Source organism: Pseudophryne corroboree, chromosome 8 (assembly GCF_028390025.1).
Source record: "Pseudophryne corroboree isolate aPseCor3 chromosome 8, aPseCor3.hap2, whole genome shotgun sequence".
Taxonomy (NCBI): domain Eukaryota; kingdom Metazoa; phylum Chordata; class Amphibia; order Anura; family Myobatrachidae; genus Pseudophryne; species Pseudophryne corroboree.
The window spans coordinates 27342240-27367404 of NC_086451.1; the positions used below are offsets into that span (position 1 = coordinate 27342240).

General features: G+C 46.6%; 1 protein-coding gene across 2 annotated transcripts; it reads right to left on the reverse strand.

Annotated features, from left to right (window-relative positions):
- Nucleotides 1-4924: 4924 nt before the first annotated feature.
- LOC134948250 (leucine-rich repeat neuronal protein 1-like) lies at nucleotides 4925-24664 on the reverse strand. Of its 2 annotated transcripts, none has more exons than XM_063936119.1 (2): nucleotides 24106-24664; nucleotides 4925-7493 (listed from the first exon to the last, which is right to left on the reverse strand). In XM_063936119.1, exon 2 carries the CDS (start codon nucleotides 7449-7451, stop codon nucleotides 5241-5243), a length of 2211 nt encoding a protein of 736 aa, XP_063792189.1. In that variant the 5' UTR covers nucleotides 7452-7493; nucleotides 24106-24664; the 3' UTR covers nucleotides 4925-5240. The 2 variants fall into 2 exon arrangements, with proteins under 2 accessions (XP_063792189.1, XP_063792188.1); XM_063936118.1 differs by having other exon boundaries at nucleotides 24001-24664.
- Nucleotides 24665-25165: the final 501 nt, after the last annotated feature.

Sequence of the window (25165 nt, forward strand, 5' to 3'; positions counted from 1 at the left end):
GGCCCAAATTCTTCACAAAGGTTCTATGTTGAACAAATAAGGGTCAAGGGCTTGTGAACTTTAAAAATGATCTACCTGTGGGTGGGCTGTATCAAACCTTGGAGAGAGATAAAGTGGGGACGTTGCCCAAAGCAATCGGCTGCTAACTGTCCTTTAAAGACTGTGCTAGATAAATGACAGATGCAGAGGTTGCTTCGGGCAGATTTTCTACTTTATCTCTCTCCGAGGCTTGATACATCTCCTCCATGCGTCCCTGAACACAGCTGTATCATATAGTAAGATGTCAGTTACTGCACTCAGTGGAGGCGACTGAATTGTTTTGCCCTGTGGCTACCACTAGGGGACGCAGCATAGAGCAATTCATTTGTTGCTCCGTTCGGACACCCATTAGCCGCGGGAGAGACATTTCTTATCCTCCTGAGGCGGTGATAAGAAATGTGCGAAAAGTCCATGTCTCAGGCTCCTAAACGGGAGTTTGGGAGCACTAACCAGGACTTTAGATGGGATTAGCCGCTATTCGCGGCTAAACCTGTGTTTATTTTAGCACCCCACCAGATCAACAACTGAATTGCTCTGATGGGCATCCATTACTTTGGATGCCCAAAAACCATTTGAATCGCCCACATTACAGAACACTTCCAAGATGTTGATATGTTTATCCACGTGCAGTGGAAGGTACTGTACACTGGTTCCAGTATTAGCAGGATGCAGGCTGGCAGTTTGCTAGAGCTTGTCCTGTTACATCATGACATACCCGGTGCACTGGTAGGCTGCAGTCAGTCATCTGACCGGTTCCTGGCCAATGGATTATTCAACATTCACATTATTATTGGTGCAGCGCACAAAACAGCTGCCTGCACTCTGGACCTATCTTGTGAGGCCTTGTGATATCTCTCATAGCCCCCTGTCAGATTGGGGGGGCAGAGCTGGGGTGATACCTTTAAAACGGGCGGGTGTTGCCTTCATTTTGAAGGCGTGGCGGATCCAGAGTCTGTGTCGGGACTCGGTCATCCAGATTATGCAGGTTGACCTGTGCCTAAAACCACCACAAATCGTGATCGATGGTCGCGATGGTGGTCCTCAGACCAGGTACTCAGATCTTGCAATGCTAACAGGAGGCCTCTACCTCCTACAGACACCTGCTGCTGCATTTTAATTTTAATTAGATGTAATTGCACAGGCGCTTACTTGCAGCTGTGCAATTCCATACGAAAATGAATAAGGCCCGCTGTGTAAGCTGGGTAGGCCACAGGCCCACTTTATCAAGCAAAATATTCCATAGGCCTTGGCGCTATTCTTTCAGGCTATGCAGCCTGCCATAGTAGACAAATATTCAGCTACGGCAGGATGCAGGTTTTTCTTTGATATCCACCCTTGTGTATGTATAATATACAGTTCCTTCTCCCAATCACAGGTCCGTTAGTCTATTGCATGGTAATTTTAAGCAACCAATCAATGATTTCACCAATTGAAGCCCTGTTGCATTGAAGTCAGTGAAAAAAGGAAAAATCTGTGCGTGTATGTGCGTGTGTATATATATGTGTGTGTGTGTGTGTGTGTGTGTGTGTGTGTGTGTGTGTGTGTGTATATAGATATAAAATTTTATATATATATATATATATATATATATGTATAATGTTTTATTTTCGTTAATGCTGAGGTCAAGGCAGAATTCTACTGTTATATATTTAGAGTCTGAACATTTCCGGGAGCCTCTTTAGATGCTCCCTTGACCCTTTCTTTCTCTATGTATGTATTTTAGATATTACATGGCTGTATCTATTGTTTAAAAGAGATTTTATATGCTCGCCGAGTGCGACAACGTTAATGAATGATGGTGATATAATCACCGGAGGTGAGTGTTTCTTTTGTATTTATTTTGTTATTCTTAGATACATGCCAGGTGAATCCTGAGAGCAGAATTATTTGCAAGTTCACAATGAAAAAGGAAATATGGTCATTTAAATGAAAAGCTGCTTCTCCCATTGTCGTGCAATGTTACATAATAAGCGAGACGTTGAGCTCTTGGGTCAATTTATTTAACCCCGGCAATTCTGGGACGGCCTGCAAGCTGCAACGCAACAGATTTTTCATGGACGCTCAAAATGTTTCGCTGCTGTGAAATTTTACAGCCTGGTTTATTTATAAAAAAACAAAAATTAGAGGGGGGGGGGGGGGTTACCTGGCGGATTACTTTAGGGCAGGTGTCAGGTGGCTGCGTCAGTACTCTTTGTGTGCCAAAACGTCATTAGAATATTTAGGTTTGTTTATACGTAGATCTAGGTCAGGTAGAGATTTCATGAGAGGTTTTAGTCATTCAGATTTTTGTTCAGGTGACAGATTCAAGTCTTATGCAATATTTTTGTGAAGTGGTGTAAGAATGTGCTCTATGGTGGAGTGCGTCTCTCTAACGGGAATGTATTGCCGACACACCGACGTCGCCGGCTCCTCCTGCCGACCTCGGACACCATGTTTGTTATGAAATGCTTTAGTCATAAAAAAAAAAGAAAAAAAATCCTTGCTTTTGCTTATAATGTATTCTCATACAGAGATTTGTATCTATTTATTATCAGTTCCTTGGACTGAAATCAGAGGCAACTATATTTATTGAACAGGAGAGAGATGAAAAAAGCTTATTTTATGGACAAAAAAACACTGTTCCCTCCACTCATTACACCCGCCCCCTCCCTGGTTCCCCCCGCCTGCTCCCTCCACTCATTACACACACACCCTTTCCCCCCCCCCGCTCCATCCACTCCCCCCTCCCTCCACACACATTTTGTCTCTCCACTCACTACACACACACACACACACACACACACACACACACACACACACACACACACACACACACACACACACACACACACACACACACACACACACACCCTGTCCCCTCCAGTCACTACACCCTCTCCCCCCCCCACATTTACACAACCTGCCCCCTCCGGTCAGGGCTGCCAACAGGGGGGACTGCGGGGACTGGAGTCCTGGGCCCTTACAGAGAGGGCGACCCTGTCTTTTACCGCCAATACCTTGAGAGCTGCACCAGGCTGCACAACAACAGCCTTCAGTCACTACACCCCCCCCACACAATTTGTCCCCTCCAGTCACTACAACCCCTCCCACACACACACACAGCCTGTCCACTCCAGTCACTACACCCCTTCCCCCCCGCACACACACAGCTTGTCCCCTCCAGTCACTACTCCCCTCCCCATACACACCCACAACTTGTCCCCTCTAGTTACTACACCCCCCCCCACACACACACAGCCTGTCCACTCCAGTTAGTACACCCCCCCTCCCACACACACACACACACACACACACACACACAACTTGTCTCCTCCAGTCACTACACACACAGCCTGTCAACTCCAGTTAGTACACCCCCCCTCCCACACACACACACACACACACACACACACACACACACACACACACACACACAACTTGTCTCCTCCAGTCACTACACGCACAAAGCCTGTCCCCTCCAGTTAGTACACCCCCCCCCCCACACACACACACACAACTTGTCTCCTCCAGTCACTACACACACAAAGCCTGTCCCCTCCAGTCACTACACCCCCCCCCCCCCCCACATACACACAACCTGTATCCTCCAGTCACTACACACACACAGTCTGTCCCCTACATTGAATTTCATAATTTACAAAAAAGTATTGTTCTCATATGTCACTCCCTCCTAAATACGTGGTTCTAGGGACCCTGAAGCTGTCACTATGCACAATTTAAGTGAACCAGGCAGTGGCATGTACCCCGGTGCCAGATGTCCACCTCTAGATGGCGTTTCTCTCTGACAGTGATGTCATCTGTTCTTATTGATAAGGAGACGCTCTAATAGGTGTCTCTGTGCTGCTTTCACTCTGTCTCACTCTTCTGGTCTTGTTCATTTTACAGTTTTAAGAAGGCCTTTGAGGACACTGTAAATCATTATATATTGTTATATCTGTAAATATATTTTTTAAAAATATCTGTAGTCTGGGTGTTTTTCCTGTCGCCTCACCATCGCTTTCCTCCACACAGCGCTGAATCTTACTTCCTGACTGATATTACACGAGCCTCTTACTGACACATCGCTGACAACCAGATTTCTTTAAATTCTAAGGGCACTAGTGGCACATGTTATATATGATGCGGTCAAAGCTGTTCTTGGTGCATTATTATTCCCACACATATGTTCAGTAAATAGGATTATTATGTCATTTTTCTTTTTTTAATACTTATCGTTGATAAAAAAAAAATATTTATAAAGCCTAGAAACTAAAAATTAATACCAGGTCAGTGTTAGAGTGACAATTTCACACAGAAGGTTTATATATATATATATATATATATATATATATATATAGCAAGTTAGGTACCTTTTAAACATGCATGTAATAGTAATTTTTCTTACATGACCTTCTGCATATCATTATCTCCTTTTCAAAATCTCTGGAGGGCACAAAATATGGCTGACACACACACACACACGCACACACACATACAGACTCTTAGCCACTCTGTCATGTGATGGCAAGTGGAGCTGGGGGAGAGGGGAATCTACAAAACACAGGGCAGACAGAGCTCAGAGGGACATTTCACAGCCTCGCTGCTTACTGCATCATGTGCCAAGCAACTGTGGTCGCCATGACTGTCGATGACTGCAGAAATATAAATAATTAGCACTCAGAAGAAGCAATCCGAGGAAATGTGGTAATTGTAAAGATTGTTCTTATAGACTGCCCCAGTTATTTAAAAACTAGGGACCTTAAAGGGACAAAACGTGTCAGGGTCAAATTATCCAATGATGGACCTTCCAGCTCTAGTGGGGTGTGGCCATGGGAGTCATGTGACTACCACTACTAGAATGTTACACATGCAGACATCCATATGAAATCAACAGGCTGCAGGCAAGTTTGATATTCCAAAATTCCTTACTTATTCACAGAAATTGTCTACAATTGACACTTGACTTATAAATGTTAGCATTGTACTGTTGGAGGCTGGTAATGAAGTTAAACAGAGAATTCTCTAATAACAAAAGACGTTTATCCTTTCAGTGTCTCTAACACCAGCTCGGGTGAAGTTGTGCTGGCATCACCACTGTTCTTTTTTTTATAGCTGCTTGTACAAAAATTTCTACAACAGGAACACCTTCTACTCATGGATCTCATTGCAACACTGCAAAGTCTTTGTTTAATGGTAATTGTTATGTTCAGTTCTGTGCGTGTTTAAGGCTTCCACATGTAAGTCTTTGAGGTGTCAATTTGAACCATGACGGGAAAAGTCTTGTCCTCCTGGGGTGGCACCAACACTGGCTGTTCCAAGCTGCTCTCTTTCTCTTTATCTCCTTCTCCTTCCCAAAGGCTGATGAGTGGTGGGTAAAAGTCATTGAGAGGGATGAACGATGCCCGTTGCATATATTTCTTTAAAGAGTGTCCACAGCTTTTGTACCGGAGGTGGTGTCCTGCATATACAATGACAGCAGCCATGCATAACCCAGCAATGAGGGACCCCAGTGCTGCTGAGAGGGCAATGCTTACTGGCCTGCCAACCGCTGCCACTGAAAAGGAAGCATCTTTAGTGGTCACGTTGAGGCAAGACTGCTGACTTGGACGGGATACAGAGGAGACGGTAAGGCACACCTCGTACTTTGTGGCTGGCTGGAGGTGGGTCAGATTATACTCTTGTATCTCTAGCGGAACTTTGGCTGTATAACTGATGTGTGGGTTATGTATCCTCATCGTCGCAGAGGTCCACTGGACTGGCACAAGGACGCTCGGAGTACTTGCTTGGCCGCCCAACATTTTCCACTCCACCACAACAAAACTGGAATGCACTTTCTTGGTAATGATAGAAAGAGAAGTGAACTCCTGCTCTTGAGTTCCGTTGATGTTAATAACTACACTTTTACTGTCCGTCCCATCTGAGTTCCACATCTGACACATATACGACCCAGAGTCTTCCTCTGTAGCATCCAAAATTTCCAAAGTGCCTTCACCTTGAATGCGGACTCTGCCTGTTCCTCCTGATATTCTTTCTCCATGTGGTGTTATCCAGTAGATCTCTGGTTTTGGATGACCACTGGCTTGGCAATTGAGATTTACTAGCTGGTGCTTGGAGAGATGAAGCTGAGATGGGAAAGAGTGTGCATCTATTAATGGCGGACATCTACTTAACCATGTTTGGCCTTGAATTTCCTGAAAAAGGTGTCCACTGACCAAAGGCGGGCTTCTACAGAGCGTGGCCTGGGCTTCTATCAGTCGTAGTGATGAAAGACCTTTCCAGTTGTTTTGGCAATCACAGCGCAAAGGATTACTGTATAAACTTATTTCAGTTAATCCTGGTAGTGTCTGAAAAACTTTAAGGGGAATTAAGGCTAATTGGTTGTTACTAAGAAGTAGGGTCTTCAAAGCACCAACATTAGAGGCAAATGCACTAGGGTCCAGGTAGTTTAACCTAGGGTTGTTGCAGATTTCTAATTTAATTAGCTCTGGCAGATCTTGGAAGGCCTCAGCTTCCACACGTTCTAGCTCTTCCATTGAATTTAAGCTTAGCTCCTCAAGGTGAGGCATGTCTTTGAAATCACTCGATTTAATTCTACTTATAGGGTTTTTGTTCAGGTCCAAGAACTTTAGCAGTTTTAGGTGCTTCAGAGCTTCCTTGGGAACAGAAATTAATCGGTTATCGAAGAATGAGAGACTTTCAAGGTAGTCCAATCCAAAAAAGGCATTTTCTGGAACATGATCGAGCTCCATCCCCGCCAATACAAGACTATGTAACCTTCCAAGGGGCTGAAAATTCAAGTTTTGAAGTGCGCTCACGGGATTCTCTCCGATCATGAGTATCTCTAAATTCGGGAGATCTTCAAACCATCTTGAGTCAATATCATGTAATCGGTTGGCATTGAGATGAAGTCTCAGAAGCTTTCCTAGACCAGAAAAGGCTCGGGGGCCAATAAAATTGATCTGATTATGGTTAATATACAGCTCTTCTAGACTCTCTAGATCTTTCAAGCAATAATCTGGCAGTTCAGTGAGCTGATTCTCCTCTAGATAAAGGGTTATGAGATGTGAGAGGTTAGATACGCTCAAGTCCTCAATACTTTGAAAGTGATTTTGTGACAAATCCAGCTCAGTGAGGTTGACTAGATCTTGCAGTTCCCATCCCATATGTGAGATCTTATTACTTTGCAGCAGCAACACTTGGGTGTCAAAGGAAATATTTTCTGGGATATGAGTCAGTAGGAGATCATTGCAGTCTACTGTCTTGGCTTCATGATAGACAGACTGCGGCGTAAACCAAGGTCTTGTCTCACATACGCATTGAGGGGGACAGAATGCCAGACAAGGCATAGACAATGAGTGTGAAAGCATCACAAGAACGCACAGTTGAGTCCAAGAAAGTGATCTCTTCATCCTCGTGCTCCGGGAACAAGGCATACTGAACTTCTTCCAGCAAATAAAAGTAGCTTGTGGATCGATCTGCAACAAGAGACAGTGATTGGAATTTAGACAAGATTTAGATATAAAAGATTGTAAAACATTGCATGCTGGAACACAGGGGGTCATTCAGAGTTGTTCGCTCGCTAGCAGATTTTAGCAGCATTGCACACGCTAGGCCGCCGCCCTCTGGGAGTGTATCTTCGCTTAGCAGAATTGCGAACGAAAGATTAGCAGAATTGCGAATAGAAAATTCTTAGCAGTTTCTGAGTAGCTGGAGACTTACTCCTACACTGCGATCAGCTCAGCCCATTTCGTTCCTGGTTTGACATCACAAACGCGCCCTGCGTTCGGACAGCCACTCCCCCATTTCTCCAGACACTCCCGCGTTTTATCCTGGCACGCCTGCGTTTTTCCACACACTCCCTGAAAACGGTCAGTTTCCGCCCAGAAACACCCACTTCCTGTCAATCACACTCCGATCACTTCAACGATGAAAATTCTTCGCTCGTACGTGAGTAAATCTACTAAGTTTTGTGGTAAAATACTTAGCGCATGCGCACTGCGTACCATGCGCATGCGCATTTTCGCCTTAATCGCTCCGTTGCGAAAATCGGAAACGAGCGAACAACTCGGAATGACCCCCATAAAATGCATCATCCAACAAGCTATACATACATTTATTGTAGCATTAACAGTTTCCTGGACTAGATGTACAAACAAACAAAAAACATTGTTCAAGGAGGTATCAATGGGCATAAAATGAATCAGGTTTCTCACATAAAATGATCTGAAGTGGAATAGAAGCATCTATTGATTTTGTCTTCTGCGCTTAACAATAAGGTAGGTCTTTTTTATTTCCCATTTAACATTTTTGGGGTGCCAGAAACATTTTGCGATGGTAGAACAGAAACAGTGGCAAAAACAAGAAGCATGACATCTGCTGCCAACATTACATGGGTAAAAGAGTACCGGGTACCTAGATGTGGTGGGGTTACATAGGAGAGCATAGTGGTGAGGTGCAGCAAAAAAAAGAAGAAAAAACATAGATAAGCAGAAATAAAGCTTAAAACAATAAATAAAAAAAATAAAAAAATAAAAAAGAAAAGGTTGAGAATGCCGGCACTACATAATGAGCAGAATGTTAATTGAGAAAGACATAAAGACTATTAATTCCCAGGAGCGAGAAGAGGGGAGGAACAGGTATAAATTACCTAGGCCGCAGCAGGGGGCCCCTGACATAGCCAAACAACCCCAAGTCCAGGAGCCCAGCTGATGTCTTTAATGAATTACTAATTAGTGTATCAGATTGTGCTCCGCCAACATTTTGCTGGAACATTCATGTGCACTTTACAGCAGAGTTTCCCAAATGCCACCACTGCAGTCCAGGTCTTAAGGATATCCATGCTTGATTCCAAACGGTTAAATCAGTTTGACTAAGATACTAATTAAGTCTCCAGCGCTTAAGCATTGACATCGTTAAAACTAAAACCCGAACTGTAATAGTGGAGTCTGGGAAACTCTGCTTTATTGGGATCATTAAGGCAATTCCGACCACAGCTAGAAGCTCTAGGTTCTGATTCGGACACAGCTGATTTTGTTCTATGTCAGACACCCGCTTGCAGCAGGTGCAAATCCGACTCAGTGTTTCATTGGGTGCAAACATTAGTGGACCATTAGATGCACCGGCTCCTGGAAAGCGCAGTTTCTCCGTCTGAGCATGGCGTCCTGTGTGAGCGGTTCTGCGTCTTTAGACGCAGCCGCTGTCAGTGACACAGCCGCATCTGATTAGCCCCCACCAGTGGCGGCCCCAGAGGCGGAGCTGCAGCACAGTCCAAAATTCAAATAGGGGAACCTCAGCAACTCCCAGTAATTCCAGGCTGGCAGTGTTTGGGGTGGCAGTTAGTGTGGTTCTCCTACTTGAATTTTGGACTGTGCTGCAGCCCCCACCTCTGAGCCACTACTGTTCCCCACCCTGTTACGTCCCATTAATGACCACTAAAGTCCACACTCCCTGTGTCCAAATTCGCTCTGCGTCTCCACGGGTATCCACCAGGACACATGTGCAGTACTTCAAACATTGGCCAACTGCGTGCATATCGGCATTACATGCAGTTAGTGTCCCACACACATCCAAGCCTGGGATGCCCTGTTTGCCCAGCTATCCTCCTACTGGTGCCAAGTGTCTGGCCGGTTACAACAGCTATTGGGATGCTGTCAAGGTTTGGTCCTAAATGAACGATTGGTTTTTATTTTCTATTGAAGGAAATAAACTGTAATGCTTCAGCTTCTGCAATTAATAACTCTTCAGCCCTCTATAACAGGGTCAAAACCGGTCAGAGATCACCCACGCTGATGGACACTTACCTGGCTATTTTGAAGTATTTATAGGGTGGGGGAGGGAGCGGGTACTCTTTACCCTAGCTGCTGTGTGCTGGGCTGAGGAGAGAGGCAGCTGCAGCAGCAGTCAGTCCTCTCTCTCCCTTCCCAAAGTGTGGCTCTTTGCAACAGGGGAGGGCAGCCATGACCCGCCGAGCCTGCCCAACAGGTTTGCAGCAGCACTTTATCTAAAATTGTTCATATTCTTTAAGGAAGGGGGTGTGGCCACACCTTCCCCCCACACTATTATATCCCCCCTCGGGTGGTGTCGTCGACTACCACCCAAGTGGGAATACCGGGCAGCGGTCAGGATTTTAACCGTCAACATTTCCCCTGCTGTCGGGATTTCGGCATCCTGAAACCTGGATATCACTAAAACCTGCCCTGTTCGTGTGCCTTGAGGACCGAGGTTTGGAATACCTGGTGCAGGGTGTGTGGTGCAAACGGGTCCCTTGTGGCCAGACACCCTGCACCCAGACTAGAACTGCTTCAGTCGACCATCTTTTGGGTGATATATTTGGTAAGATGGCACAATGCCAGAGCCTTCATGGTCTTTTGCACATGTACCATCTGTCGCAAATGTCACCGGCAAGATGGCTGTCGGAGGGAAGCAGGTACAGGGAGAGGGGGGCCTCTTCTGCTCGGAGCCCATCACTGATCTATATTATCTTTATATGAACATAGGTATATACATATGGATGTAATCATGTGAGCATACTGTCATTTCATACATAACGAGCCTTTATATGTCTTTACTCTCCTTAAACCATTTACTCACTAGTCCCTGCTTTTCACCTCCATCCTCCTCGCCGCCATATTGTTTCTCCTCACACTCCAATGTTTGCACTTTTCCCTGTAACGTCCTTCAGAACCTCCCCCCCCCCCCCTTCCACCTTGTGACCATTTCCCTCAGCCCATTCCCTCCTCGTCTCCCAACCGTATTCGCCGGCTCCCCTCATTTGTCTCCCCATCTTAAGCCTCGTCTCCTACGCTCTCGGTAGCTGGCACTAAGACGTTGCCATGGCAACACCCTGAGCGCCTTCTCCCAACAACATGAAAATCAAGGCACATTATTAACCCTGAACGGGCTGGTGAGGTTTGCTACACCCCCTAGATGGGGGCGGGCTTTCGGCATCTGAGTACGCAAACAAAGACAGGGGAACCATTAAATAAAAAATAAAATCACAGATAAAAAAGGATGGTGATAATAAATAGAGATTATTAAAAGAAAAAGAGCATATTATATTTTTTGTTGTTTTTGTGAACGTGTCTGTGGGGTATATTTACTAAGCGATGGAGATAAATTGGAGAGAGATAAAGTACCAGCCAATCAGCTCCTGTCATGTTGCAAGCTGTGGGGCAGATGTACTAAGCATTGGGGGGTGATAAAGTGGAGAGAGAAAGTATCAACCAATCAGCTCCTGTCATTTTCCAAACACAGCCTGTAACATGGCAGTTAGGAGCTGATTGGCCGGTACTTTATCTCTCTCTCTCTCCAAGGATTAATACATATCCCCCACTGTGTTTGAAAAATGACAGGAGCTGGTTGGTGGGTACTAGTTTATATCTCTCCACTTTATCTCTCTCCAAAGCTTAGTAAATAGATCCCAAAGTATATTAAGGAACAAGGGGGGTCATTCCGAGTTTATCGTAGCACAGCTACGATCATCTTCCCTGACATGCGGAGGGACGCCCAGCACAGGGCTAGTCCGCCCTGAATGTCAGTGCCTCCACCCCCCGCAGAAGTGCAAAGGCATCGCACAGCGGCCAAGCCTTTGCACTTCAAGAGTAGCTCCCGGCCAGCGCAGCTTTAGCGTGCTGGCCGGGAGCTACTCCTCGCTCCCCGGCCCGCAGCGGCTGCGTGTGACGTCACGCAGCCGCTGCAGCCCGCCCCCCGTTCGGTCCAACCACGCCTGCATTGGCCTGACCGCGCCTACGAAACGGCGGCCAAATGCCGCCGTTCCGCCCCCTCCCGCCCAGCGATCGCCTCTGCCTGTCAATCAGGCAGAGGCGATCGCAGCCCTGCAACGGCCTTCGGCCGTCTGGCATGGGCCGGTGCACTACGGCACCGGCGTATGCGCAGTAGAGACACGTTCGCTCTGCTGCGAAAAACAGCAGCGAGAGAACGGGTTAGAATGACTGCCAATATTCTCTAGATTATGCAGATATTACCAAGCATCTGTGCTGCGTCCCTTTATGCGGTTACAGATTTAGGGACTTGTAATATCCCTATTTTTTGTACTGCGAAATATATTCTATAAGGATCTGCCAAGAATCTATATTCACTGACTTGCACATTATTAATGTCACACATGTAATTTCTTTTAAGGCCAGAGCAAGCTTAAAGCTATGCCTACTCTTTAGGACACGTGAATTGGAATTTTCCGTTTGACCTAGCACAGAGGCAGGCTCTTTCTGCGTCGCCCACTATAACCATACGTTACACATTCTCCGCACTGGATGCAAAGTACAAAATGCCTCAGGCTTGCACCAGCGCGACCAGCTGCTCTGCCATTGGGCACATCTATGGTCACGCCAACCCCTGGGCTCGGGGGACACAGCCGCATCCATCCTCTGGTATGCAGAGATGTAGAGAAGTGGCAAGAGGGTCACTGTGAAAAAGTGTAAATGTCGCATGAACAGTTCCAAACCTCTAACGTGTTAGAACCGTCACTTTCATGGATCAAAGCGTTCCCAGTTTTCTCCGATATTGCTGCTTAATTTTGCATCATTAAGGCTTAAATGTTAAAATATTCCAATGGCTTAAAAAATTTAAATCTTTGTTTTACAACGGCCAAAATATGGGGTCTATTTACTAAGCCTTGGATGGAGATAAAGTGGGCGGAGACAAAGGACTAGTCAATCAGCTCCTAACTGTCATGTAAGAGTCTGTGAGGGAGATGTACTAAGCAGTGATAAAAGTGGAGAAGTGAGCCAGTGGAGAAGTTGCCCATGGCAACCAATCAGCATTGACGTAACATTTATAATTTGCATACTATAAATGTATACAGAGCAGCTGATTGGTTGTCATGGGCAACTTCTCCACTGGCTCACTTCTCCACTTTTATCACTGCTTAGTACATATCCCCTTGTGTTTGAAAAAAGACAGTTAGCAGCTGATTGGCTGGTACTTTATCTCCATCCACTTTATCTCTCTCCAAGGCTTCGTAAATAGACCCTTAAGTCTAGAAATGCTTTTCTCTGCAGAAGTGCAACTGGAAGGCACAAAATGCATTTTATCAAACATTTTAGGATATTACCCAATCTCTATAAGTTCATAACTGGCGCAGGAATCAAGCCCCTTAAATATGTACCCTCTCACCCCAGTAACACATGCATTTTGGTAAAAATCTAGGTGTATACTTATATAATAACCAGTAAAAGGACCCGGCATATACCAGGTAATTTCACCGATCCCCAGGCTTGGACTGGCCCACAGGGGTACAGGGGAAACCACTGGTGGGCCCCACTGCCTGGGGGCCCCACCTCCTGCTCTAAGGATCAGGGTCCAGACTGTGCACTTGTATTATACATTATACATATGTTACCTTATACTGTACTATGGTGTATTTTCTACAGTGCATTGCTGTTATTAATCTGGTACATTATCATGCATGCAGCAGCTTAATATACTGTATATATTTATGAAGAGGCCCAGACGTTGCACTCTCTAATGGTTAGTCAGACCAATGAGGTGGCAGACCAAACCCCCTCTGCGGACTGGCCACACCCCTAAACATGGGCCCCTACCACTGCATTTCCCCGGCGGGCCCTACATGCCCCAGTCCGACACTGCCAATCCCTGCCCACTCCTGCAAACCCCTATTATACGGTGCAGTGCTCCTCCTCTTTAGGTGGTCTGTCCTGCCATTGTGTTGTGAGCCAATGGGGGGGGGGGGGTGGGGGGGGGGGGCAGGCTCCTGCGTCGTGCATGTCAGAGATGGGACAGACACCGCCAATTATTAAATCATTTTCAAAAGATGCTTTTTACATTGTTGTGCAGTTATAAAAGTAAACTTTTTATTTATTTATGAACAGAAAACTTTCAAGCTTGTCGTACAGTATTTTAGGTGCATCTCACCTGGGTCTTCGCACCTATTCTGGCCATTTTTCTACTGGGCTATACGCACCAGCCGCAAAGGGAGTGGCTGGAACTTTTGTCCAATCAGATCATTACAATGTTCACAGCAGCACAGAATATTTCAGTTCAGCCAACCCCCTCCATGTCCTTATCTTTGTAAATCGGAAGAGACAGGGGCTAGGGAAACAAGTAGCCAATCCAAGTAGATTATAGGGTCAGATGTTTCATATCTCCAATTTACCAGTGATTTTGCTCTGGAATTGGGGCAGTTACCAATATAAATTCATATAGAGCAAGGGGGGTCATTCTGAGTTGTTCGCTCGCTAGCAGTTTTTAGCAGCCGTGCAAACGTTATGCCGCCTCCCACTGGGAGTGTATTTTAGCTTAGCAGAAGTGCGAACGGTTGTATCGCAGAGCGCTTGCAAAAAATTTTTGTGCAGTTTCAGAGTAGCTCAAAACCTACTCAGCGCTTGCGATCACTTCAGACTATTCAGTTCCGGATTTGACGTCACACACCCGCCCAGCATTCGCCCAGCCACGCCTGCGTTTTTCCTGGCACGCCTGCGTTTTTCCGCACACTCCCTGAAAACGGTCAGTTGCCACCCAGAAATGCCCACTTCATGTCAATCACTCATCGCTAGACCCTGTGCAAAACTACATAGTACGTTGTGCCCGTACGTCGCGCGTGCGCATTGCGCCGCATACGCATGCGCAGAACTGCCATTTTTAAGCCTGATCGCTGCGCTGCGAACAAATGCAGCTAGCGATCAGCTCGGAATGACCCCCAATGTCCATTCTGAAAGTCTGCAGATACAGTACAAGTAAGAGTTATACAACATACAGAAGGGAGACCAGATCAGAGCCCTACTGTACTGTATATAGAGTTTCAGCACTAAGGACAGCTCCTGCACACAGCCATATGGAAGAACAGTAAAGGATTGCATGGTAGAATAACTACTGATATAAGTAACGTGAACCCTCATTTTCCAGTTCATGACCTGGCAACCAAATTCTACAACAGTTTGCTCCTTCTGGTAAGAGGTGCTGTCTGGATATGGGAGGGTCCTGTGCTAAATTAAGACTGGCCGTAGCAACGCACCTTGGGCCCCATTCAGATCTGTTCACTGTTGTGCGAAATCGCACAGCGGCCGATTATCGAATGACTGCGCATGCGTATGCACCGCAATGCGCAGGCGCGTCACCAAACAGCAACAAGATAGTGCAAAAATTTTGATCGCAAGGTGTCCACAAGGTGATTGACAGGAAGTGGACGTTTGTGGGTGGTAACTGCCCGTTTTCTGTGAGTGTCAGGGAAAACGCAGGCGTTCCCAAGCGTTCTCAGGGCGGGTGTGTGATGTCAGCTCCGGCTCCGATCAGCCTGATTGTATCGCACTGTAGGAGTAAGTCCTGGGCTGCGCACAGACTGGAAAAATAATTTGATGGGGAGTGTGGTGCGAACAGATTTGCAGCTGTCCGCTGTCTGGCGGAATTTTCGCACACCGTACTCATGCAATCGCACACTTGCACAGGGCGGGTTTTCACTCTCTATGGGCGGCGGCTATCTGATCGCAGACCGCTGCAAAAACGCACAACAGCGACCAGGTCTGAATCGAGCTCTTAATCCTGCGTCCAAGTGCTAAAATAATCATTTGTTCAGGGACATGTTGTAAAGAGCTACAAAGGACATGGGCCGCTTATTTGGGGGCCTATTTAGTAATAATATTTTTGGGGTGAAATTGCAGTTTTTGGAGGAATCCTGCTAGAATTAGATATCCCCAGTATGTGTGAATTGGTAAACCTATTTTCAGCTGCACAAGCCGCCCCCATAGGTTTCTTCTGTGGATCATAAACTATGAAATATGTGAAGCTACACTTTTCAGAGCTAGGCCTCGATAGTTAACGCCATCTTTAGATTTCAGAGCCCTCGTTCCATAAAACAAAATCTTCTCTGCTTCATCAGGAAGCCGTCACTCCATCCAATTGCTCCCTTCTGCCCATGAAATCTGCTGCTCGCCCGCAAATGTGTTTTTTAATAACTGTATAACATTTGTGGCAATTAACCAAGATTAGAGCCCTCACTTTTCCAAATCACCTGCTTATCTGAAATGCTGGACAATCTAAATAAATCATGGTTAGTGCAGTAAAATAATTAACCATGGCCTAAACACATAGGTGTTTCTATAATGGGTGCAGTGTGTGCAGTGCACACAGGCCCCTAGGTCACACACTGCACCCATATAGTATACTTACCCCTCCGGAGTTCCACAGTGGCCATTTCTGAGTGATTTGCGCATGCACACTGGAGAGGTCCCCGGGAACAAGGCGCGGGCGCCATGTTCCTGGAGACCTGCACATGCGCACTATGCCAGAGTCTACTAGCTGTTGGAGTAGGGATGGTCATCAGTGGGTTATCCATTGATGGTTACTATCAATGGTATCAGTTATGGATAACTTCGATGGTGTTAAACCATCTGTAAGGGAACCATCAATGGTTTTGCCCATCAATGGTCCCCTTTACTTTAGTACTGAGGAAGGTGTGGGCCAATCAGGGATCAGGGGTGTGGCTTCATGGGTGCCAGGGGCGGAGCTATGCTTTGTGTCCCCGAAACCCTGGAGAGAAAAAAATCAATAAATATTTGGTAGCTCTTTATCATCGATGGCGGGAAACCATCTGGTTCTCCCCCATCAATGGTAAAATCAGTCATAGACCATCGATGATTTTGAATCAATCGATGGTCGGTGGCCATCTCTATGTCAGAGAGGAGGGGGCCCACAACGAAGGCTGCCCTTGGTTCCCCTCCTCTCTTAAAACGCCCCTGTCTGAACAGTTGCCTGCACAAGTATATAAAGATTTTTGGGTCATGCAAAAAGTATTTATAGACCCTGGCTGTGAATAATATATGTTTAATTTCCTCTGATTCCGGTCTATTTCAGGTCCTGAAATCATTTAAGTCGTTTTACACAAGCATTAGAAATGATTTTACATTTTGGGCCTGATTCCGAGACTGGTGCAGTTGCAATTGCGCAGGGCCGGATTAAAGGGGGGCAACAGGGGCGGTCGCATTTTGGCATGGGGGGGAGGGGGGGTTCACTGTGGTCATATTGGGGGGGGGGGGGGGGGGGGGGCAACAAGCCTTAATCCAGCCCTACATCTGCATCTGGACTCTATTACTTGTGGCACATTTGTGTGTTTGGTACTTTGTTTCCCGTCAGGCAAAGTGGGCCTCATTCAGATGCGGTCGCAACTTCGATGGTGTTGCAACTTAGCGATTATTAGCAGACTGTGCATGCGTCGTGGCCGCAGTGTGACGGCACAAAGGTGCCTCTGCGATGCCGCTTGCAGTGAGGAATTAGTCGCAGAGTGATTGATATGAGGAGGCCGTTCGGGAGAGGTAATGGGGAGTGTCTGCATAAATGCAGGCGTGTTATGGCTGTTTAGGGGTGCGTCTCGGCGTGCGTCTTCAATCTCGTATGCATAAAACATGGGACCAGTGTCGCAGCTAGCGCTCCTATTCTGCGCAGCCATGGAGGCAGTCAGGAAGTCGATGTTTCTTGCATCTGCGTTGCGGTTGCGATGCAGTATGCAGTTGCTGAGCAAGTTGCGATGGCTTGGGTGGGCATTCTCTGTTTACTTGGGGGCGGCTGCCACACTTGCAATGTCTCACAGTTCCCTCACTTAAGAAAGATCGCTGTGGTGTCGGCATTGTGACGACGTGATTGAGGCCCAGTGTGCCTAAAATTTCGCTTTCCCCCCAAAGTACAACTGAATGGCGCAAGATAGTTCCTGTTAAAAATATAGGACATTGGGCAGAGTGATAGGGAGCACGGTGACGCATTGCATTGTCAGGCCCTGTATGGAAACTTAAGTACGGGGCCAGTAGTGATGCTGTAACCTCCTTTCACCCTGTTCTGCTCACCCGCTCAGAGTAGGATTCGGAGGTGGGCTACGGCTGCCCACCACATCTCTGCCCCCGAAGCATCCGCATCCCTTGCACCCACGTTACTTAAGTTCTGCCACTGGTTTCTGCTTCATTTTCAGTGCATCCTTTTTATTATATACAATGTCTATATTGTTGATTTATGCAATTACTTGGTTACAAAATTTAGCAACACTTAAATGAACTCATCTTAATATATTTTGGAGATCTGTAGACAATAAGAGATAAATTTGGATTCCTATACTCTCATGGCTCTGTCATGTGACTGTGCCTGTGGTGTTGTGGCTCTATCATCCCAGTGCTATCACATACTTCTGTCATAATAACTCAGTTGTATGACTCCATTATCTACCTCTGTGATGACTGTGTTATGTACCTACAATATACTGAATTATTTCAGGAGTTATATCTCAGTTACATGCCTCTATTATCTAGCTCAGTTATGTTCCTGTATTTTCTGTCTCGTCCTATTGGCTCATTTATATTCCTCTATTACCTGACTCTTATCAATCTTGCTTAGTCATATGCCTCTAGCTCCCAGATCTGTCGTATTGGTTCATGTATCTATCACGCGGCTCTATTACATGTGCCTCTAGAACCTGGTTATGTCATACTGGCTCAGTTATGTGTCTCTATCTATTGGCTCTATCATACTGGCTCAGTTATGTGTCTATATCTCCTGGGTCTATCATACTGGCTCAGTTATGTGTCTATATCTCCTGGGTCTATCATACTGGCTCAGTTATGTATCTCCTGGCTCTCATACTGGCTCAGTTATGTGCCTCTATCTCCTGGCTCTATCATACAGGCTCAGTTATGTGCCTCTATCTCCTGGGTCTATCATACTGGCTCAGTTATGTGCCTCTATCTCCTGGGTCTCTCATACTGGCTCAGTTATGTACCTCTATCTCCTGGCTCTGTCATACTGGCTCAGTTATGTGTCTCTATCTCCTGGCTCTATCATACTGGCTCAGTTATGTGCCTCTATCTCCTGGCTCTATCATACAGGCTCAGTTATGTGCCTCTATCTCCTGGGTCTATCATACTGGCTCAGTTATGTGCATTTATCTCCTGGCTCTCTCATACTAGCTCAGTTATGTGCCTCTATCTCCTGGGTCTATCATACTGGCTCAGTTATGTGCCTCTATCTCCTGGGTCTATCATACTGGCTCAGTTATGTGCCTCTATCTCCTGGGTCTATCATACTGGCTCAGTTATGTGCCTCTATCTCCTGGCTCTCTCATACTGGCTCAGTTATGTGCCTCTATCTCCTGGGTCTATCATACTGGCTCAGTTATGTGCCTCTATCTCCTGGGTCTATCATACTGGCTCAGTTATATGTCTCTATCTCCTGGCTCTATCATACTGGCTCAGTTATGTGTCTCTATCTCCTGGCTCTCTCATACTGGCTCAGTTATGTGTCTCTATCTCCTGGCTCTCTCATACTGGCTCAGTTATGTGTCTCTATCTCCTGGCTCTCTCATACTGGCTCAGTTATGTGTCTCTATCTCCTGGGTCTATCATACTGGCTCAGTTATGTGTCTCTATCTCCTGGGTCTATCATACTGGCTCAGTTATGTGCCTCTATCTCCTGGGTCTATCATACTGGCTCAGTTATATGTCTCTATCTCCTGGCTCTATCATACTAGCTCAGTTATGTGTCTATCTCCTGGCTCTATCATACTGGCTCAGTTATGTGTCTCTATCTCCTGGCTCTCTCATACTGGCTCAGTTATGTGTCTCTATCTCCTGGGTCTATCATACTGGCTCAGTTATGTGCCTCTATCTCCTGGCTCTATCATACTAGCTCAGTTATGTGTCTCTATCTCCTGGCTCTCTCATACTGGCTCAGTTATGTGTCTCTATCTCCTGGGTCTATCATACTGGCTCAGTTATGTGCCTCTATCTCCTGGCTCTATCATACTAGCTCAGTTATGTGTCTCTATCTCCTGGCTCTCTCATACTAGCTCAGTTATGTGCCTCTATCTCCTGGGTCTATCATACTGGCTCAGTTATGTGCCTCTATCTCCTGGCTCTCTCATATTGGCTCAGTTATGTGCCTCTATCTCCTGGGTCTATCATACTGGCTCAGTTATGTGCCTCTATCTCCTGGCTCTCTCATACTGGCTCAGTTATGTGCCTCTATCTCCTGGGTCTATCATACTGGCTCAGTTATGTGCCTCTATCTCCTGGGTCTATCATACTGGCTCAGTTATATGTCTCTATCTCCTGGCTCTATCATACTGGCTCAGTTATGTGTCTCTATCTCCTGGCTCTATCATACTGGCTCAGTTATGTGTCTCTATCTCCTGGCTCTCTCATACTGGCTCAGTTATGTGTCTCTATCTCCTGGGTCTATCATACTGGCTCAGTTATGTGTCTCTATCTCCTGGCTCTCTCATACTGGCTCAGTTATGTGTCTCTATCTCCTGGCTCTCTCATACTGGCTCAGTTATGTGTCTCTATCTCCTGGGTCTATCATACTGGCTCAGTTATGTGTCTCTATCTCCTAGGTCTATCATACTGGCTCAGTTATGTGCCTCTATCTCCTGGGTCTATCATACTGGCTCAGTTATATGTCTCTATCTCCTGGCTCTATCATACTAGCTCAGTTATGTGTCTATCTCCTGGCTCTATCATACTGGCTCAGTTATGTGTCTCTATCTCCTGGCTCTCTCATACTGGCTCAGTTATGTGTCTCTATCTCCTGGGTCTATCATACTGGCTCAGTTATGTGCCTCTATCTCCTGGGTCTATCATACTGGTTCAGTTATGTGCCTCTATCTCCTGGCTCTCTCATACTAGCTCAGTTATGTGCATTTATCTCCTGGCTCTCTCATACTAGCTCAGTTATGTGCCTCTATCTCCTGGCTCTATCATACTAGCTCAGTTATGTGTCTCTATCTCCTGGCTCTCTCATACTGACTCAGTTATGTGCCTCTATCTCCTGGGTCTATCATACTGGCTCAGTTATGTGCCTCTATCTCCTGGCTCTCTCATACTGGCTCAGTTATGTGCCTCTATCTCCTGGGTCTATCATACTGGCTCAGTTATGTGCCTCTATCTCCTGGCTCTATCATACTAGCTCAGTTATGTGTCTCTATCTCCTGGCTCTCTCATACTGGCTCAGTTATGTGCCTCTATCTCCTGGGTCTATCATACTAGCTCAGTTATGTGCCTCTATCTCCTGGCTCTATCATACTGGCTCAGTTACGTGCCTCTATATCCTGGGCCTATCATACTGGCTCAGTTATATGTCTCTATATCCCGGCTCTATCATACTGGCTCAGTTATGTGTCTCTATCACCTGGCTCTATCATACTGGCTCAGTTATGTGTCTCTATCACCTGGCTCTATCATACTGGCTCAGTTATGTGCCTCTATCTCCTGGCTCTATCATACTGGCTCAGTTATGTGCCTCTGTCTCCTGGCTCTATCATACTGGCTCAGTTATGTGCCTCTGTCTCCTGGCTCTATCATACTGGCTCAGTTATGTGCCTCTATTTCCTGGCTCTCATACTGGCTCAGTTATGTGCCTCTGTCTCCTGGCTCTATCATACTGGCTCAGTTATGTGCCTCTATTTCCTGGCTCTCATACTGGCTCAGTTATGTGCCTCTGTCTCCTGGCTCTATCATACTGACTCAGTTATGTGTCTCTATCTCCTGACTCTATCATACTGGCTCAGTTATGTGTCTCTATCTCCCGGCTCTATCATACTAGCTCAGTTATGTGTCTCTGTCTCCTGGCTCTATCATACTGGCTCAGTGAAATGACTACATTAAGACGGTGTGGTTCTGTCACCCCCTCATCACGCAACTCTATTGCATGGCTGTATGTAATTGTGTACTTTTGTTCCCTACCCAAGTCCTTATCTTGCTGACTCACCCACATGGCTTTTTAGTGCAATGTCTATTCATTAATTCATTGTCTGTGTCACTGCATTGGTCACCTTACTCTCCTGCAGCGAGTCTATCGCAACGATTCAGAACCTAATCAATGACCCCGGTCTCTCTGCAGGAGCCACAGTGGATATATCATACTGGATCAATATCCTGGTTGTATTGCATGACCACAGCTGGTGCTACAGGATCAGTTACACAGCTCCAGGTCTCCTGGGACTCTATCACCTATAACTCCCATAACATGGAACGTCTCCGTGTGTGCGCTACGCCACCTCCCTATCACCACCCAGGAATGAATACATTTTCTGAGAAAGCGCACCTCCCATGAGCCTCACCTGCAATTCTGACTCTGTCATACTTACCTACATTTTCTGTCTACTCTCCTGGACCGGGTTGGGCTGACACATCATTATGCTCCGCCCCCAACCCCTGAAAAAATTGCAGCGATTTGCAGGCCTGCAGGTAGGGTGCGTGGGACTAAGGGGGTCTTTGTACTTCAAGAGTAGCTCCATGCCAGCGCAGCTTTAGCGTGCTGGCCGGGAGCTACTCATTGCTCCCCGGCCCGCATCGGCTACTGGTGACGTCACGCAGCCGCTGTGGCCCGTCCACAGTTCGGTCCGGCCACGCCTGCGTTGGCCAGACGATCCCACAAAACGGCGGCCAAACGCTGCCGTTCCGCCCCCTCCCGCCCAGCGACCGCCTCTGCCTGTCAACCAGGCCGAGGCGATCGCATCCCTGCTACGGCCTTTGTTGACCGCCTGGTATGCGCCGGCGCACTGCGGCGCCGGCGCAGTAGAGACCCGTTCGCTCGGCTGCGACAAAAAGCAGCGAGCGGGTCAGAATGACCCCCTAAATGCCACAATTTGCATTAGCCCCTCCCTCTCCGACGCCTCAATTTCGGCTCACTAGGAAGCAGGTGGGATGCGTGAGATATGCCTACTCTTCTGTGCAAAGATCTACCCAAAAAATCAGGAGTCTCCCGGAACTTCCAGGAGAGTAGGTAAGTATGGACTGTGGCGAAAACAGCGATACCTTCCGCGGCTCCACTTTTGTGTGTAAGTGATCAACAGAACATCATTTGCAATTATGGGTTACAGAAACAGACTGCACGCACCTTTCCAGTCGCTGGCAGACAAATCTACTCCACGTCTGGCAGTTATTCCGTAAAGTCCCTGCAGCACATTTCATAGAAACTATGGCATGTACTATAAATTCTCCCAGGGTTTCATATCAACAGGTGAATACTCTTGCAAACTACCCTCTTATAACACGGTCGCCCACAACACCCATTAAGTGATATCGTGTACCTGACTCACTAATCAGCTACCTACATGGTGCAGGTAGATATTGAGGTGGTTACATATCGTACAAACGTTATATAAGCCATAACTCCCCAAAACGTCGACTGCACAATATAATTGCGATGATATGCAGATTTTATATCGCAGGCTACTGTATGAATCTTACGTCACTCCCAGCCTACAAAGGCATGACGTCACCCCACACAACAGGACTCCCCGGCTTCTGTCACCATTAGTGAAATGTTCTGATGAGTTCTCTTGATTTTTTATTTTATACATATATATATATGGTTATTGTCTGTTTGATCCTGACGAAGGGGCTGTGTCCCCGAAAACGTTTACGTTCGATTTACTACAATACAACTTTGCATATATACCAGTCCCTGAGTGCCGTTCTTATTGGAGTGCTATATATATATATATATATATAATTTCTTTCTTTTTTGGTGGGGTAGTTAGAGTCACGGAAAGCCAAGAACACAAAAACTACACCAGGTAAACTTTTGTCACCTTTGTAAAATTATTTAAAAAAAATTAAAAATAAAAACTCACCAAAAAATGCAGAACACCCCCCCAAACTATTTAGGACGGCGAAAGCATTGGGATCTCACGCTGGGATCAGGCGACGGAGGAAATGTGAAGGGTCTAGGTGACTTATTGCCAATTTGGATTTGTAAACAATGCCCCCCCTTACTCCCTGCCTGTAAATATCCAATGACATAAAGGGCTGGGGGCCAGACTATGGCATACAGCGGGGGGGGGGGGGGGTCATACATTCCATAACAGTGTAGGGAGATGGAGGAATGGGTCGTAATAGAGTCTAAGGAGATGGAAGGTGAGAAGTGACTGGGGGGGGGGGGGGAATTAGGACATCTCAGGCATGGCTACCCTGGAGCTGCACAGCTGGAGGGAGAGGGACAGGCAGTAGAGGGAAGGAAGCGTCTTACCGTGAAGGATTGGCTGGATGCACTGGGAACCCTTGGGGTTCCACGGCTCGGGGTTGTTCTTCTAACACGACCGTCCCCAACTTTACGTCTTCTGCGTTCACCTACCCCGGTCTATCATTCTCTATCTTCTGCGTCCTCAGATGTCTCTTCCAGTCTCTACACAGATGGGTCTTATCCGCCGTCCAATTCTATGGTTCTGCGTTGCTGAAAAGCTCGTTCTTATTTACTGATGGCCCTCCTCGCCTTTGTCTGTCATTATTTCCAGCCTCTCTCTCTCTCTCTCTCTCCCTCGTGTTCCGCTCTGTGTGGCTGATTCTTTCTTTCTCCTTCTGCTGGATAAAAGGAGCTTTTTATCTGACAGGTTCTCCAGCCAGCCAATGGGATGCGCCCGTTCCCAGTGCTCCGGCCAATCCTAGGGATGGAAGGGAGGGAACGGGCTAGCAAAATGGATAGTGTAAAGCTTCTGATATAGAAACTGACAACACAGGGTGATGATATGAATATGGATCAGCCTTGCGCCGGTGTCAGGCTGGGATCACATCACTGACCTGCCTGGAAACAGAGGATTTGTCATCTTTAACTCATTGCTCCCCGGCCAGGCGCTGTCTGCACTAGGGAAGGGCTGGGGCGTCGTTGCAGACAGCAGCACTGGCTCCTGGTGTGTGTGTGTGTGTGTGTGTGTGTGTGTGTGTGTGTGTGTGTGTGTGTGTGTGTGTGTGTGTGGCGCAGTCTGCAGGGAGCAACAATAATTTACATGCAGCCGCACAGTACACAGCCATGTAATATTATGTATATATGTATTATACAGATACGCAGTATATATGTGTACGCAGAGCTGTTCTCAGCCATGTAATATGTATATATGTATTATGCAGACACGCAGTATATAGGTGTACTCAGTGCTGTACACAGCCATGTAATAAATGTATTATACAGATACGCAGTATATATGTGCACTTGGTACTGTACAGACATTTAATACAACAATATATATATTATAATACATTATGATGGTCATTCCGAGTTGATCGCAGCCAGCAACTTTTAGCTGCTGCTGCGATCAAGTAGTACACGCCTATGGGGAGTGTATTTTAGCTTAGCAGGGCTGCGATCGCTTGTGCTTTGACGTCACTCCTCCGCCCTCCGTTCTCCTGGACACGCCTGC